At 34.7% G+C, this 18,217-nt stretch overlaps 1 protein-coding gene across 1 annotated transcript in view; it reads left to right on the forward strand.

The window, feature by feature from the left end:
* PTPRQ (protein tyrosine phosphatase receptor type Q) overlaps positions 1–18,217 on the forward strand; it is a 217,690-nt gene that overhangs the window by 150,082 nt on the left and 49,391 nt on the right. The window contains exons 30-33 of the mRNA XM_054443718.1: positions 264–330; positions 6,178–6,336; positions 6,948–7,170; positions 8,871–8,944. Coding sequence (XP_054299693.1) covers positions 264–330; positions 6,178–6,336; positions 6,948–7,170; positions 8,871–8,944 — 523 coding nt within the window. The remainder of the gene's footprint in view (positions 1–263; positions 331–6,177; positions 6,337–6,947; positions 7,171–8,870; positions 8,945–18,217) is intronic.

Here is an 18,217-nt window from a genome sequence, read left to right on the forward strand (position 1 = left end):
TACCAGAACATCAAGTTTTAGAAATACTTCATTGTTAATGTCATTCCTACATATATTATATTCAAGTGCAAGAAAATATAATTAATAGACTATATGCAGTTGTTTTTTAAAGAATTATTTAAAATTACATGTAACCATAATCAGTTTTATATATATATATATAACTATATATACACATACATATATAGATACATACATATATATATACACACACATACATAAGCAATTACTTGAAAATAGTAACAAATGTTTCTTTGTTTTAGGTGTACGCAGTCAATAGCGCTGGTGCAGGTCCAAAGGTTCCTATGAGAATAACCATGGATATCAAAGGTACATACATGAGCTACCTTCCTGTGAAATGCTATTAATCAGTGATTATAATTTAAATTCCATACTTGAAATAAGGATGTAGACAAGCCTTTAAGTGATAAATATGCATATATTAAGCATATATTAATAATAATGTGTAGTTATTAAAGCTATAGTTAAAAATGTTTAAATAATGATGTGAATTACCATGTTAAAGTGTGTCTTTATTTTATATTTCTTTAATATATTTTATATTTCTAAGTTTAAATTTTTTTTTTTTTTTTTTTTTTTTTTTTTTTTTTTATTTTATTTTATTTTATTTTATTTTATTTTATTTTATTTTTTTCCATGGATGTTCTTTTTTTTTTTTTCTTTTATTATTATTATTATTATTATTATTATTATTATTATTATTATACTTTAGGTTTTATGGTACATGTGCGCAATGTGCAGGTAAGTTACATATGTATACGTAAGTTTAAATTTTTAAAGACAAATTTTATAGTCCTTTTTTTATGTTTCTTTAAATGTTATTGAAAAGAAAGTGTGTTTAAATTGCCTGTCATCAGACTTTGACTAGGTCTAATTAGATTGTTAGATTGTTTGACTGATTTTTATTTTGGAAGTGAGATTCTTTCAGTTAATCAAATAGTGTTTTTTAAACTACCATGTACGTTGGTTTATGATTCTGACTGTAAAGTAAGTTTATCAATTCATGATTCTGGCAAGTATTTTTTATAGAAAATATGACTAAAATTTGGGTCACCCTTTCAAAATAAAAAAACAAACAAACCATGAAACCCAGAAAAGATGATTAAGAGGAATTTAGGGCCGTTCAAATGATCATGGTGCCCTCTCTTCTTGAGAGTGAAAACCAGCAGGTAATAATTACGCCATCTCTCTAAAAATGTGTAATAAAACCTTCAGAGAGGTTTTAAAAACTGAAGTGGATGGACTTTTAGTAGAATTCTACCTGATATGTCTCTTTCTAAAGCAAAAAGTAACTTTTTTCAGTCTTTGGCAAATACAGCAGAGCACAGTGATTAAAGGTGACAGCATTAGGCTGGGTTTAGGGTCAAACTGCTGGATTGAATCATGGATTAGCCACTTGATATCTATTTGACTTTGAGAAAGTTTCTTAACCTCTATAAGCCTGCAAAATGGAGATAATACTAGTTCCTATCTCAAAGTTAGTTGTGAGGATTAAAAGAGAATCTGAAAAAACCCTTAAGACCCCTGCCTGGAAACTTGTACTATTAAGAATAAAATTTTCTCCCATTTTGTAGGTTGCCTGTTCACTCTGATGGTAGTTTCTTTTGCTGTGCAGAAGCTCTTGAGTTTAATTAGATCCCATTTGTCAATTTTGGCTTTTGTTGCCATTGCTTTTGGTGTTTTAGACATGAAGTCCTTGCCCATGCCTATGTCCTGAATGGTAATGCCTAGGTTTTCTTCTAGGGTTTTTATGGTTTTAGGTCTAACATTTAAGTCTTTAATCCATCTTGAATTGATTTTTGTATAAGGTGTAAGGAAGGGATCCAGTTTCAGCTTTCTACATATGGCTAGCCAGTTTTCCCAGCACCATTTATTAAATAGGGAATCCTTTCCCCATTATTTGTTTTTCTCAGGTTTGTCAAAGAACAGATAGTTGTAGATATGTGGCATTATTTCTGATGGCTCTGTTCTGTTCCATTGATCTATATCTCTGTTTTGGTACCAGTACCATGCTGTTTTGGTTACTGTAGCCTTGTAGTATAGTTTGAAGTCAGGTAGTGTGATGCCTCCAGCTTTGTTCTTTTGGCTTAGGATTGACTTGGCGATGCGGGCTCTTTTTTGGTTCCATATGAACTTTAAAGTAGTTTTTTCCAATTCTGTGAAGAAAGTCATTGGTAGCTTGATGGGGATGGCATTGAATCTGTAAATTACCTTGGGAAGGATGGCCATTTTCATGATATTGATTCTTCCTACCCATGAGCATGGAATGTTCTTCCATTTGTTTGTATCCTCTTTTATTTCCTTGAGCAGTGGTTTGTAGTTCTCCTTGAAGAGGTCTTTCACATCCCTTGTAAGTTGGATTCCTAGGTATTTTATTCTCTTTGAAGCAATTGTGAATGGGAGTTCACTCATGATTTGGCTCTCTGTTTGTCTGTTATTGATGTATAAGAATGCTTGTGATTTTCGCAACCTACTAATCTGACAAAGGGCTAATATCCAGAATCTACAATGAACTCCAACAAATTTACAAGAAAAAAACAAACAACCCCATCAAAAAGTGGGCGAAGGACATGAACAGACACTTCTCAAAAGAAGACATTTATGCAGCCAAAAAACACATGAAAAAATGCTCACCATCACTGGCCATCAGAGAAATGCAAATCAAAACCACAATGAGATACCATCTCACACCAGTTAGAATGGCAATCATTAAAAAGTCAGGAAACAACAGGTGCTGGAGAGGATGTGGAGAAATAGGAACACTTTTACACTGTTGGTGGGACTGTAAACTAGTTCAACCCTTGTGGAAGTCAGTGTGGCGATTCCTCAGGGATCTAGAACTAGAAATTCCATTCGACCCAGCCATCCCATTACTGGGTATATACCCAAAGGACTATAAATCATGCTGCTATAAAGACACATGCACATGTATGTTTATTGTGGCATTATTCACAATAGCAAAGACTTGGAACCAACCCAAATGTCCAACAATGATAGACTGGATTAAGAAAATGTGGCACATATACACCATGGAATACTATGCAGCCATAAAAAATGATGAGTTCACGTCCTTTGTAGGGACATGGATGAAATTGGAAATCATCATTCTCAGTAAACTATCGCAAGAACAAAAAACCAAACACCGCATATTCTCACTCACAGGTGGGAATTGAACAATGAGAACACATGGACACAGGAAGGGGAACATCACACTCTGGGGACTGTTGTGGGGTGGGGGGAGGGGGGAGGGATAGCATTGGGAGATATACCTAATGCTAGATGACGAGTTGGTGGGTGCAGCGCACCAGCATGGCACATGTATACATATGTAACTTCCCTGCACATTGTGCACATGTACCATAAAACCTAAAGTATAATAATAATAATAATAATAATAATAAAAGAAAAAAAAAGTCAGGAAACAACAGGTGCTGGAGAGGATGTGGAGAAATAGGAACACTTTTACACTGTTGGTTGGACTGTAAACTAGTTCAACCATTGTGGAAGTCAGTGTGGTGATTCCTCAGGGATCTAGAACTAGAAATACCATTTGACCCAGCCATCCCATTACTGGGTATACACCCAAAGGATTATACATGCTGCTATAAAGACACATGCACACGTATGTTTATTGTAGCACTATTCACAATAGCAGAGACCTGGAACCAACCCAAATGTCCAACAACGGTAGACTGGATTAAGAAAATGTGGCACATATACACCATGGAATACTATGCAGCCATAAAAAAGGATGAGTTCATGTCCTTTGTAGGGACATGGATGAAGCTGGAAATCATCATTCTCAGCAAACTATCACAAGGACAAAAAACCAAACACCGCATGTTCTCACTCATAGGTGGGAACTGAACAATGAGAACACATGGACACAGGAAGGGGAACATCACACACCAGGGCCTGTTGTGGGGTGGGGGGAGGGGGGATGGATAGCATTAGGAGATATACCTAATGTTAAATGACGAGTTAATGAGTGCAGCACACCAACATGGCACAAGTATATATATGTAACAAACCTGCATGTTGTGCACATGTACTCTAAAACTTAAAGTATAATAAAAATAAATTAAAAAAAAAAGAATAAAAAATATTCACTGTTAGATGAAACTGAAAAATTTTATCTTTTTGTCAATGGATTATTTATATAATTGTGATACTCTTCATAAGTGTTTGATTTAAATTGATAAATTATTTACTTTGGGATGTACAAATGCATAAGGTCTTAAAAAACATCAATTATTTCACAAAATGACTTCACAAAGAATAGCATGAGTCATACCTTCTTATTTCTCTTTGTTATTCATTGGCAGATGTGTAGGTGTGCAGATAGCAATACATGCATCTCTTTTATGCTTTAGTAAAACTTCCCATTTCAGATGCTATTCCCATCCCCAAGCCAGGTTGGTTAATCTTGACTTTTACTCCTTACCTAAGGCAGGCAGACTTACGACTTCTAGTCTAGAGAAGATATATGAACATAGTCTTAGTGGTGGGATCCTAGAGAAATTATTTTTTCTCTACTAATAGACATTATTTTATTAATGATGTGGAATATTCAATTGGTAGTAGTCTCATGAAATTTGCATTTGACAGATGATATGAAGTTCGATAGTAATGTCCAATGCTGGATTCCTCTAACTGGAAATCTTTTCCTGGGGACTCCCTAGTGGCCTGGCTGAGAGTCTCAGAGCTCCCTGAAACCTGAGCCTCTTCCTACTGAATCCTGCCTTTCATCTTCCCTTTTACAGGTGTCATACCTGTGATCTGTGGCACTTACTTCTTCCCTCTGTCCCTTAATTCTTCACAGATAATTCCTCCAAAAAACCTCTTACACATCGAGTCTCATTTTAGCCTTTATTTCTCTTAGTACTCAAACTGATACGTTGGGTAAGAAATTTGCATTTGAATCTGATGCTCAAAAGAGAGTGAACTACAGAACCGAGTAAAAAAAAATTGATTCAAATGTTGATAGTTATCTTTGATAACTATATGACATAAGCTCTTTTCCCTATCTACAAAATGAAAACAATGTTGATAATCCTGTGGGATTATTGAGAAGCTTTTAAAAAAAATTCTTAAAAATATGGAAATTGAAATTTGGTTAAGTAACTTACGGATGCTCAAGCACTACATTCACACACACATGCACACACACACACACACACAGTGAGCTATAAGACCAAATGAAACAAGCAGAGCTTCTATACATATATTTTGGAGATATTTGTATGCATTGATGATAAATTATGAATTATCATGGCTCTTCTAGAAGTTATTCTGGTAATCTGTTAAGGTTAAAAGTAAGTATATCTTTTGTTCTAGAAATTCTGCTCTTAGGAATCTATTTCATAGAGACAAAAGGATCAGTAAATAAAGCTCATTGTAAAACAAGGCTAATTATTGTAGCACATGTTTAAAAACTGGAGGAAAAGTGAATTCCCATCACTAGATGAACGGTTGAACAAATATGATGCACCTGCACCATGATATATAATATAGTCATTAAGAAGAATGAGTTAGCGCTGTACCTGGTCACTTGGAAACACTTAACCAAGTTATATTTAAGCAAAAAAAGCAATATGAGGGGTAATTATAATACATACTAGAGCCCCATTAGAAAAAGCAAACAGTGAGAAGAGTGTGTTGTGCATGACTATTTATGTATTTTTATATGATTATGTGAACATGGAAAAAAATGTGGGATGCTATCATCTAGATGTTTAGCATGGATTAACTGTGGGAGGGGTGCTAGTATGACTAGAACAGAAATTAGTGAACCAGCTAAAAGAAGCAAAAGAAACTACACTGAAATTATAGTAAAAAGTAAATATGTTTATGCATTTATAAAAAATCTATATAAGAGCATATATAAATTGAATTTTTAATATGCAAAGAGGAGTCAGGTACCTGAAAATCACACCTGGGCTTTATTATCTCAGGAAAGTCTCAAATATATAATTATGCTTTCAGGAGATAATAATTGCTAAATGTCTGCTGTCTCCAAGCACAATTCTCTATAATTTGTTATTTATGTTTGTCATCACTTTATCTGTAAATTATCTGCATGAAAGGAGAAAGATTTTTTCTTTTGTTGATGAAACAAAAACATCAATTGTAGCGATATTTCTTCTTTGTTTATAGCTCCAGCACGACCAAAAACCAAACCAACCCCTATTTATGATGCCACAGGAAAACTGCTTGTGACTTCAACAACAATTACAATCAGAATGCCAATATGCTACTACAGTGATGATCATGGACCAATAAAAAATGTACAAGTGCTTGTGACAGAAACAGGAGGTATCATCACATGTCAATTTATCTTGTTAAATTGTGGAGTGTAAATTACTGAGTGCTAAAAAGAATTTAGTTCAAATTAAGATTGACTCCCAGTTATCACACACCTCTTGAGATTAGTAGATTGTCAATATTATTATTAATGAAACCAATCATTTCTTTGTAAATAAATAGATCATTTATTTATTTTATTTATAAAACTTTTATAAATGTCATTTATTTATACCAATTATTTATTCTTATTTACCTAGCAAGAAAGGCACAGTTAAAATATGTGATTTATTAATTCCATATACTAGTAGATAAACATGTTTTGATTTTGGTAAGATGGAATCTTGATAGCTTCTTTGGAGGGGTGAACAAGTGAGTTACTCTTGATTGAGGGATGTTCTTTCTCTACCTGATAAATCATCCTTTATAACAGTTCCTGTAGATTCACATGTAACAGAGAAGAACAGGGTTACCTGCCTATCCAGGTGGATCACTTGAATCATCTCTGGTGACTGATGTTGCATCAAGATTCCCCTTATACAATTATAAAAACACTATTTATAAATGTAAAAATATATTCCTATGTTACTTGGAATTATTATTCTCTTTGTTTCTGAAAACAGCTCAGCATGATGGAAATGTAACAAAGTGGTATGATGCATATTTTAATAAAGCAAGGCCATATTTTACAAATGAAGGCTTTCCAAACCCTCCATGTACAGAAGGAAAGACAAAGTTTAGTGGCAATGAAGAAATCTACATCATAGGTGCTGATAATGCATGCATGATTCCTGGCAATGAAGACAAAATTTGCAACGGACCGCTGAAACCGAAAAAGCAATACTTGTAAGTATAGGTTATATCTACCATGCATTCTGTTAGCAATCTAGTTAGTATCTTTCATCCATCCATCTGCCTGTCCTTTCATCTTTCCAATAAGCACTGGATGTCCGCCACGTATAGTGACCTGATTTTTCCGGCACTAGGAATAGAAAGACAAACTGAAAATTATTCTTACATTCCATAAACATACAGTATTATAGGGGAAGCAGGCAACCCTAAGAGTAATTGTGATTTGATATGATAAGTTACATAAGGACAATATGAAAAATGTGCTATTGGAGAACATGGGTATATAGGAGAATTTAATTCTTTCTGTAGAGGACAATGTGACTAATGTGTTTTTCACTTATTATTTTACCATCCATCCTGATGTACAGGATTTTTGAAACACTATCCTATCCTTTGATTTAACAGTGGCTTCCCTTTATGTCACTCATAACAATAACTCGCTGCTTTTTATCTCATCAAACATCTGAATGAGTGATAGAAATATTTAATACCACCTTTAATATTTAGCTTTTTGTAGCCCCTAAAAACCTAACATTTTAAAATCAAGTTGATATTTTGGCTGTATTAAATTATTTGCTAAATTGATTATTTTCCTTTTCAATTGATTATATTATTTTTGTATCATAAGACGACAATTTTTAAAAGAATCATCTCAACCTTGTGTGATTTTCAAAATATAATTTTTACTAGTAATTTTTTAAATGCAGGTACTTTCATTTGTGCCTGTTAGTTAAAACATTATCAAATTCTTTACAAATGTCCTAAGCCAAGTGAACGCTGGAAAAATTAGAGAAATTAGGCAAATAAAAATAATGCTTTATCATCTGTATTAAATGCAATTACTTTTGTTCAAATTCTAGGTTATTGCCTGAATATCCATACACATATGATAGTTATAAAAAATGATATACTACCAAGTATCATGTTTATTCATATTTATAGTTTATTTATTTTGCATATTTGTTCCCGAAACAGACTCTTCATATAACAAATAAAATCATAAGAATTTTATAATGGTAGAGGTTCAGTCATGTATTGTAACGTATTGGTTTTATGTTTTTAAATGCCCTTGTGACTTTATTTTTAAGTTAAGTAACTTTCAATTGTCTCTGAGGATCTTAGATTCTTTTTGTAATGTTTAAGCTTGATCTTCTTCTGTGTCTTTTATTTCAAATGCTATGGAAGCATAAAAATATACAAATGCAACTGTGCACACACAGAAATAACAAACATTGTTCTTAATGTGTTTACATGTGAACAAGACAAGTTCTATATCATTGTTCTAATCTGATTCACTAGCATTTGCAAAAGTGATTGAGGTATAACAGTTATTATGCCTTTTATTTACAAATTATGTTAGTGTAACACCCTTCACAGATATCAAACAATTCCATCTAAACAAATCCATGAAGGAAGTGAGCTGCTTCAGTTGTTCAAACTGCTAACTGCTCACAAGTTTACCAAATTTTTAGCCCCTGCCTAATCAAATTCAGTGGCAAAGTACAAGATAATTATTTGTCTCATAAAAATATAGCATATATTTCTCCTGACAATGATTCCATTCCAAATTTTCATCTTATAAATTCATTTTATTTTGAATAAAATAAATAGTTTTTATAATTATTTCTTGAGTTATTCATAGGAAAAAATCACATGATATGCAAAGTGTTGGTTTTTCTTTTTGTATTTTATAGATTTAAATTTAGAGCTACAAATGTTATGGGACAATTTACTGACTCTGATTATTCTGATCCTGTTAAGACATTAGGTAAGATCTTTTTGTAGTTTAATTTATAATCTCAACATGTTTATCAAAGTTGGAACATTTATTAGTAAATGTGTTAATCCATGTCTAGACGTTCTCAAATACAAACTCATTTAAATGTTAATTAGCCTCTCTAATAATATTTGTGGGTTTTAAAAATTTTTTATTTTAGGTTTAGGAGTACCTGTGAAGGTTTGTGACATAAACATCTGTCATCTCATCTCAACTATCCTTTAAGTTAGGTCAGTGCTTCTCAGAGGGATTTTATACCCCAGGGGATATTTGGCAAAGTCTGGAACCATTTTTGGTTGCCATAACAGGATGGTAGAGGTGGTGGTGCATGCTACTGGCATCTAGTGGGCAAAGATTAGGAATGCTGCTAAATTTCCACAATGCACAAAACAGCCCATAATGTCAGTGGTCCTGAGGATGAGAAACTCTGACTTAAGCCCTAATGTTGACTCCATTTTACAGATGAGGAAACCAAAGCCCAGATTCTTTCAGTATTTAAGTGACTAGGCCAGGAATCCAACATTACAGAACAGGATTTCATAACATTACATTACAAATACGGGATTTAGACCTGGGTTCAAATCTTGGCTCTGTCACTTGAGAAAATAATTTAATTTCTATAAATCTGAGTTTCCTTTGTTGGGAAAATATTGATAAGAGTATCATCCTTGAGGGGTTGTTGACTTTTGTATAAAACAACATATATAAAGATATTAATATTTTATAGTTAGTAAATTTTTAAAGTTTAATAGCTTTTTTGGATAGGTTATAATAAAATATTTTAGAAGTATTTTTATTTAGGAGAAATTATTTCTCTAGAATTTCACTGAGAGGATCACAACATTCTACACTGTTTGCACTAGGCCCTCAAAAGCCCCAATTTATTCGTCTTAAAGAATTGCATGAACAGGGTATTTCTGGGGCACCACTTGAGAATGTGGGACTTCATGTGTTGCTCAGATCCTGGCGAGCTGTTGCTCAGTGTATCTTGAACTGCTAATAGACTTCAATGAGAGTTATGACTAGAGAAAGACAGATTGTCCCACCATTTTTAGCCAGAAATTCTCATCAGGTTATGGAAATATTAATTGTTTAAAAAGCCAGCCTCCACAGCCTCTATATATAGTCATGGAAACTTTGCATCTTGAAGAAATAAAGAAAGGGCATGTAGTTTGCTACATAGATGTTTGTAGAGAAATAAATTTCTTTGGCTAAAATGTTTGTTTAATTTTATAAAAATCATTGGTTTGATTAATTTTACCCAATAATTTCATCATTTTAAAGCTAGCTGATTAGTTTTGTGGTTTTGAAACTGTATCCAGTGTTTCTTCATTTGATAGGTGAGTCTATCATGCTCTGATGCCACCACAGTAAAATAAATGTCTTCTTGTCATCAACATAATTTCCTATAGTCTACAGCATTCATAAGCCATTACTTCAGCTAAGTGGTGATCCTGGTGCATTTGCAATGGAAGGTAAAAGACCTAGACAAGACAGATAACTCATGTGTCTTAGGAGATAATATTTTATAGGAGCAGTGCTGAAAAGAGCTAGCCTTGCTGTGTTGTATGATGTTATCGTTCATCAACTTACTGGTTTCATACAGTTTATTCATGGGAAGGCAACATGTTCAGTCAGTTATCTGAGAGGCAAAGTTGACACATTCGGGGTAATGGAAATGAGAAAGAAAATCTATAAAAGTGGGGAGCCCCAAGCATCAGGAACCACAGTGCACAGGAGCATGATTCCTTAGATTCTGCTAAATGGCTTCTCTCTGCCCAATGATGGCCTCATGCAGCACTATAGGTAATCTCAAAGAGCTCCTCAGCAATGGTCTTCTCTTTCTTCTTTCCACTCACAGTCAAGGTGGTGGAATACAACCATTAATCCTGGAATGTAGCAGAAATACACAGTCAGGTTTCTGAATCCTTCTTTGAAAGTATAACCACTGCCACCCCAATCATCTAGGTATGAATCTTTGTGTGCTCTGGTAACAGAAGGAGTCTACAGTGAGTAAAAGATGTGTAATGAAGGAAAGAGCACAGGATCCTGCCAAGACTAGGGAAGGAGGGACTGGTGAAATGTAGACTGGACACAATATATAGAAAGGCATTGGGCTGCTGAGGGATAGTGACAAGGAAGGGTCCTATGTATCTACTATCAAATTACTCAGAGTTCAGTGTATTATTTGTAGACCAGTGACATAATGACAGTCTTTTAGGTTGCTCCTCAGAGTGATCTTCCAGGGACTCTCTCCTGAGATACAGCAGCTTTGTTAACTGGCCTTTGCCCTACAATGCTTATTCTGGATTGACCACATGGAGTTCTGCTATTTAGATAGTCATTTATAGTGAGTAAGACAGTGACAAGTGGAAACAGAGGAACTTGCTTGGTTTGTAATTGCTAGTTGTAGTGAAATGAGAATGCACCACTGGAGCAGAATTCCTCAATGGCTAGCAAAGCAGCCCAGCCATTTCTCTGGTTAATGGATTTAACACCATCAATTACTGTTGTCATATTTGCTTTCTACCAGACTATTGAGTGTCTTGGTTCTATGGAGGTTAGAGTCACTTTCATAGGTCAAGCAACAAAGAACATCCCCTAGAAGTGGTCCTGGACCATTTGACATTGATAGAATGCTGTAGATCAGGGGTGTCCAATCTTTTGGCTTTTCTAGGCCACATTGGAAGAAGAATTGTCTTGGACTACATATAAAATACGTCAACACTAACAATAGCCAATGAACCAAAACAAAAAATTGTAAAACCATATCCTAATGTTTTAAGAAAGTTTACAAATTTCTGTTGGCCCACATCCAAAGTTGTCCTGGGCCACATGCAGCCCATGAGCTGTGAGTTGGACAAGCTCACCACAGATTCAAAAGAGTTCTTAGTAAAAGAACATTGCCAGGGAAGAAACTCAAGAAGAACTCAAAAAGAAAACAAAGTTGATCAATTCTCCAATGGTCAGTGGCAAGAATGGTTTCATGGTTGTGAGAATGAAGGCAGGCAAATAATAAAGTGCATTCATATAATACCCCTGGTGTCATTAGAAGATGACAAAGGGTGATTGAGTCCTTTTTTCTCTCAAATATGTCATATGTTGGGATATATGAATCATTTGCAGCAGGCTAGGGACTCAAACATTCCTGGTAAGCCTGCTGAAGACATATGTGTGCATGTAATCCCAGACTACAGAGAGAGAAGTCTAGGTCCCATCAAGGTCATCCACCCACCAGGGGATAAGCATTCATTCACTGGTATTTTGCACACCACAGGCAGTGAGCATTAAGCCGAGTTGCCTGTGTGTTGAAATTTTAGGATTTAAGAGCTTTTGCACGGCTCTGTTTCCACAGACCATTGTAGTGGTAATTATGCCTCTCAGAGACGTTACTATTTGGAGTTTAAAATCAGGGGCAAAAGAATCACCATAGACTGATAATCTTAAAAATGTTTAAGTTTAGTGAAAGGGGCTAATGAAAGTACAAGTGAGAGAAGGCCAGGTAGAACTTCACTGGATGGATAAGTATGAGTCTGTGGAAGAGCAGTTTGCATTTAGGGAAACTTTTCTGGCCTGTAGGGATAAACAGGGAAGATAACGTATGCATTATTTTAATCCTAAATAAATACTTGAAACTTATTTGATTTCGTTTTTACTCAAGATTGAGTATTGGCATTTTTATTATCAAAATTCACAAAAAACCCTCTTAAACTTTTTGAAAAAATCTTCCCTAGGCACATCAGTTTATGGAAAGTGCTTGTAGACAATGTTTTGATTACAAGGTTTAATTATAGAGGAATCCTGTGATTTGAAAGCCAGACACCCATTTCTGTACCTTACAGGGCTCTCATTAAAGCTGAACATGATGAAATCTTAAACCCCATGGCAAAGGCACTCTGTGATTGTTTTCTTTTGTCATAACACTTCTCATTTAATTACTATGCTAACAATGAGAAGTTCCAATGTGCTCACTTAGATTCAGAAATAGGGAGTTGCTATGTATCTTTTTCATCCAAAGGATTACTTCCCTAAAGTCACCAGAGGAACAGAGGAAGATTGTATTTTGTTAACGAGACAGTGGTAATGTGGTGGTGAACCTCACATACTCTGTAGTCAAGACAGACATATTTCAGGCAGGCTTGGTATATATTGAATTTATGAGATTGTGGGTTAGTTACTTAAAAAATTATTTTTAAGTTCTGAAATCCTATTTCTAAAATGAGAATGCTAATACCCATTTTAGAAGCTAACTAGGAGATTAAACCAGGTGAATAAAATGGAAGAATAAATATGAAATGTTTGTTAATAAAGATACCTGTCATTGTTTATGTACCAAGTCTTTAAGGGGTTTTACATATAAACTCATGCATCTTCACAGCAACTCTGTAACAACACCTCCTATTTACATAGCGCCAATTTCTAGGTAAGAAATTTGAAGCATTGTGTTTTTTAGTAACTTGACCAAGGTTTTTAACCATCCCAAACGTGGTGGCAGAACCTGCTTTCAGACCCAGGCAGCGTGACCTCAGTCAGTGCTGTACTTGTAACCACTGCACACACTACCTGCAAATCACTAAGTCCCCAAGTAGCCCCCAGTTCATTACTATGGGTGATGTTTCCCCAGACTTGCTCCCACATCCTATCTTTGCTGTACCATTTTCTCTTCTTGATAGTTTTAATTATTTCTAGCAGCTCTCTTTTCTCACACTTTGTCTTGGCTTTTGAGGTTAGTGTTCACAGATAAGCATGTGTTGTTTTTGTGTTTAGAGATATGGTTTCTTTTTATTTTTTTAACACTGAGTAATGTGACTTTTCTCACACCCTAGCAAACACTTTATTAGCTACCTTTAAATTTTTTCCTGTCTGTATGGATGAAAATGATGTTCATCCCTATGGGGTGTTTTAATCTATATGTTTAAAATTTTGTTGAATATTGACAAATTACACACATATATATTTATGGGGAACAGAGTGATGCCATGATATATGTATACCATGTGCAATTATTGAATCAAGTTAATTAACAAATCCATCACCTCAAGCACTTATCATTTATTCCTCCTATCTAACTCTGTTTCTTGAATTATGGAATTGAGTAACTTTTAGTAAATTCTTTGCGCAGTGTTTGAGTATCCTAGGTGACTAGCACTGGGCCAAAAAAGAAGATGAACTCCCTATACTTTAGTCCTGTTATAAGAACTCAATTTTTATAATAATAATAATAATAGTAATAATAAAGGAGGAGGAAGAGAAGGAGGAGGAAGGGGAGGAGGAGGAGAAGAAGAAGGAGAAAGAAGGAGGAAAAGATTTTCCATTTTATATGCACCTTTATCAGGAGCCAGGCATTGTACTATGAGCTTTATACCTAATTGAATTCAAGTTTCTTGTTAGAGAATAGGCTTAAAAACAGACTTAAAAAGTTGGATACCTATGCTGAATTTAAATAATGATAACTTCAGTCAGAAGATAATACTTATGAAAAATTAGTGCTTTAGAATTATGATTTGCCAAATTATAGTAGTACAATTTATTATGTAAACAGAACAATTTAATGTGATTTGTCACAGGATTTTAAGTCTAGTCAGAAATGACTTGCACCTACTACAAAAAGAATCATGTTCATATTTTTAAGTAAAAGAATTCCATTTTCTATTAAAGGATTTGGAGAAGTGACATCATTCTCTACTGTTAATGCTCTGTGGGTCCATGCATAACAGTGAATCAGAAAGTGTACTTGATAATCAGGGAACATTTTGTCCTCTCTTAGTGACACTTTTGTAATTCATGTGCCCAAAGGATTACATATTGTTTATTAATATATTATATGTCATTTCCTCATTTGGCCAGTGCTTTGAAATGGTAATCTAATCTAAAAAAAATTTTTTGTGTGGTCTATGAGAACATTTTTTTCCCACTGAGTTCTAAGGCCCAGTGATTCATTATTACCTAATAAAGAGGATTCTTTATTCATCTTCATGCCTCCTTTCCCAAGCATATCCAATTAGAGTCACCATGTGAAAATTCATAAATCAAACCATTCGTATTTTAATGTATAAAAAAGTGTACCTAAAATACTTTAGGTGATACATGCTGCTTTCTCATTTTTTAAATTTAGCTGGAGATTCTAGCAGACCATGAAGTGCTGACAACTGTTTTAAATTCAGTATTTATTCAAATCCACCATGCAGGATAGCCACAGGAACCTTTTTATATTGGTAACATTTCATAAGTACCAATACAGGACAAAAAGATGAAGCATTAATACTTGCCTATTTTACAGATTGGTAACCTATTTTGTCACTTGACTGTAATACTTTGTGCAGTAAAATTATAAATCATGTAACTTAAAATTGATTACAGTTATAATTAGTAGTTGTGCTTAATAATTTTTATATTCTTATTTGGTTCAATGCCTGATCTTCAAACACGAACATTTTTAATCTTTTTCAAAATCAATATATTTGTTCATTAGTAAATTTAGCAAATATTTATTCAACATTTACTCTGTGCCCAGTACATCTCTCAGACCGTGGAATAGTTTTGTATAAAACAAAAACCCCTGTACTCAAGGGGGCTTACATTCTGGAGGAAAGGACAGAGAATAAACAGTAAGAATAATAAATAAGTGATTTATATGTTAAAAGAAGATAAAGTTATGGAGGAAAAAAAAGTAGAACAGAGGGAAGGAGGAGTGGGAGGGGGAGGCAGAAAATGTAGGGAGTTGTGTCTTTCAATTTTAAATAGTGTGCTGTGTTAGTCTGCTCAGGCTGCCATCACAAAATATCATAGATGAGGTTTGTTAAACAATAGAAGTTTATTTCCTCACATTTCAGAAGGCTAGAAATCTAGGATCAAGTTTCCTGCCCATTTGGTATCAGGTGAGGGCTCTCTTTCTGGCTTACAGATGGTTGCCTTCTTGCAGTGTCCTTACATGACCTTTCCTTAGTGCATGGATGGAGATAGAATATGGTGGGGGGAGGAGGAGGAGAAAGGAGTGAGTGGCGCACACACACACACACACACACACACACACACACACACAGAGAGAGAGAGAGAAAGAGAGACAGCGATGGAGAACAAGCTCTCTGTGTCTCTTCTTATAAGTCACTAATCCTATCAGATCAGGGCCTCACCCTATGGCCTCATTTAACTGTAATTACTTTCTTACTCCAAATACAGCCACACTGGGTATTAGGGCTTCAACATATTAATTTGGGGGAAACACATGTATTCAGCCCGTAATAGATGATCATTGAGAAGGTATTTCAGCAAACCTTTAAAGGAAGTGAAGTGGCTACCCAGAAAGATATACAAGGGATACACACCTTTGCAGGCAGAGGAAGAAGCTGCTGCAAAAGCCCTGTGTCAACAATGGCCTTGTGTTATTCATCAATAAAGAGGCTAATCTGGCTCCCTAGGAGTGAGCAAGCAAGGCGGGGACTGGAAGGGAAATCAGAGGGGTAACAGGGAACCAGACAGTTAATGAGGGACCAGATCACACATGCCACTGGAAGGATATGGGCTTTTCTCAGTGGGAGATGAGGAGGATTTTAAGCAGAGAAATAATGTTTTAAAACGATTGTCCTTGCTTGTATGTTGAAAATAGGTGGAATAAGGACAAAGGTGGATACAGGCAGACTTGCTAAGTTTTTAATTCATGCAAGACAGGATGGTGGCTTAGATCAGATTATTAGCAGCAAAGGTGGAGCAAAGTGAATGGAACATACATAAAACTAGAAAAAATAGTGTCATGAACTCCCAAATACCTACTAACTAGATTTAATAATAATTAACATTTGGCCACATTTGTTTTATTTAGACATTGTTCACTTATTTCTGAAGTAAAGTAAGTCACAGAACGCATATTCCACTCCTAAATACTTTAGTATGTTTCTCTAATAAGTACATTTTTATTATATTGCTGTGATTAAACTTAACAATAAATTATTGATATTATTTAAGCTACTTGTATATACGTTTTCAAATCAGTCTTTGATTTTTTCTTTAATTTATTTGAACAGGATCCAAATAGGAATTTACACATTATCTTTGATTGTTCTGTTTCTTCTATTATTTTTTTAAAGAGCCTTCTTTTCTCCTTTCTTTTCCCCCTATGTCATAGACTCGCTGAAGCAATCAGATAGGTTGTCATGTAGGAAGTCCCATATTTTGGATCTGTCTGGTTGTTTTCTCTTGATGTCCTTTAATTTTTTTTCTTTCCATCACTTTCTTATAAGTTAGAAATAAGATCTAAAGGTTTGAGTATTCACAGTCAACATTTTTGTCAGAAGTACTTTATAGGTTTTGCTGACTAAATCAAAATACCTTCCATCAGGAAGTGTAGAATATCTGTTTGTTACATGTGATGCTAAAATTGATCAGTAGGCTTGGTGGCAGCAACAGCATGATCCTTCATTGGAAAGTTGGTTTTGACCACTTATAACAAGTGTATAATCTATACAGCGATATTTTGTCATCCTGTAAATGTCCAATTCCCCATTAACTTTCCTCCTAATCATTTTAGAATACATTTATGTTTGTTACCTGAATCAACTATTTCATTAGAAATACTGATTATTAATTTTTTTTGAGATGGTGTTTTGCTCTTATTGCCCAGGCTGGAGTGCAGTGGCAAGATGTCGGCTCACTGCAACCTCCACCTTCCAGTTTCAAGCTATTCTCCTGCCTCAGCCTACCGAGTAGCTGGGATTACAGGCACCTGCCACCACGCCCGGCTAATTTTTGTATTTTTAGTAGAGACGGGGTTTCACCATGTTGGCCACGTTGTCTCAAACTCCTAACCTTGGGATCTGCCTGCCTCGGCTTCCCAAAGTGCTGGGATTATAGGCATGAGCCACCGTGCCCAGCCCTGTTTATTAATTTCTAATTTTGTCACTCCTTTAACATTTATGCAACAAAATTATCTTCTAATAATGAGCTTTATCTCCTTACTAGGGTTATTTTTAAAAAGTCATAAAATACAATTCAGATAAGAAACCCAGAAAAGTATACATTTCAATTATAAATTAATTAAGAATATTTAGGCCAAGGAGATGGTCTAGTTATAGCCAGAGTTTACAAATTAGTACTTTTTTTTAACTATTGGGTACTAGGCTTGATACCTGGGTGATGAAATCATTTGTGCAACAAGCTCCTGTGACACGAGTTTATCTTATATAACAAACATTCACATGTGGCCTCCGAATCGAAGATAAAAGTTTTTTAAAAAAATCAGTATTTTTGTTATTTGTATTTCTTTTATTA

The sequence above is a fragment of the Pongo pygmaeus genome, chromosome 10 (assembly GCF_028885625.2).
Source record: "Pongo pygmaeus isolate AG05252 chromosome 10, NHGRI_mPonPyg2-v2.0_pri, whole genome shotgun sequence".
Classification (NCBI taxonomy): Eukaryota; Metazoa; Chordata; class Mammalia; order Primates; family Hominidae; genus Pongo; species Pongo pygmaeus.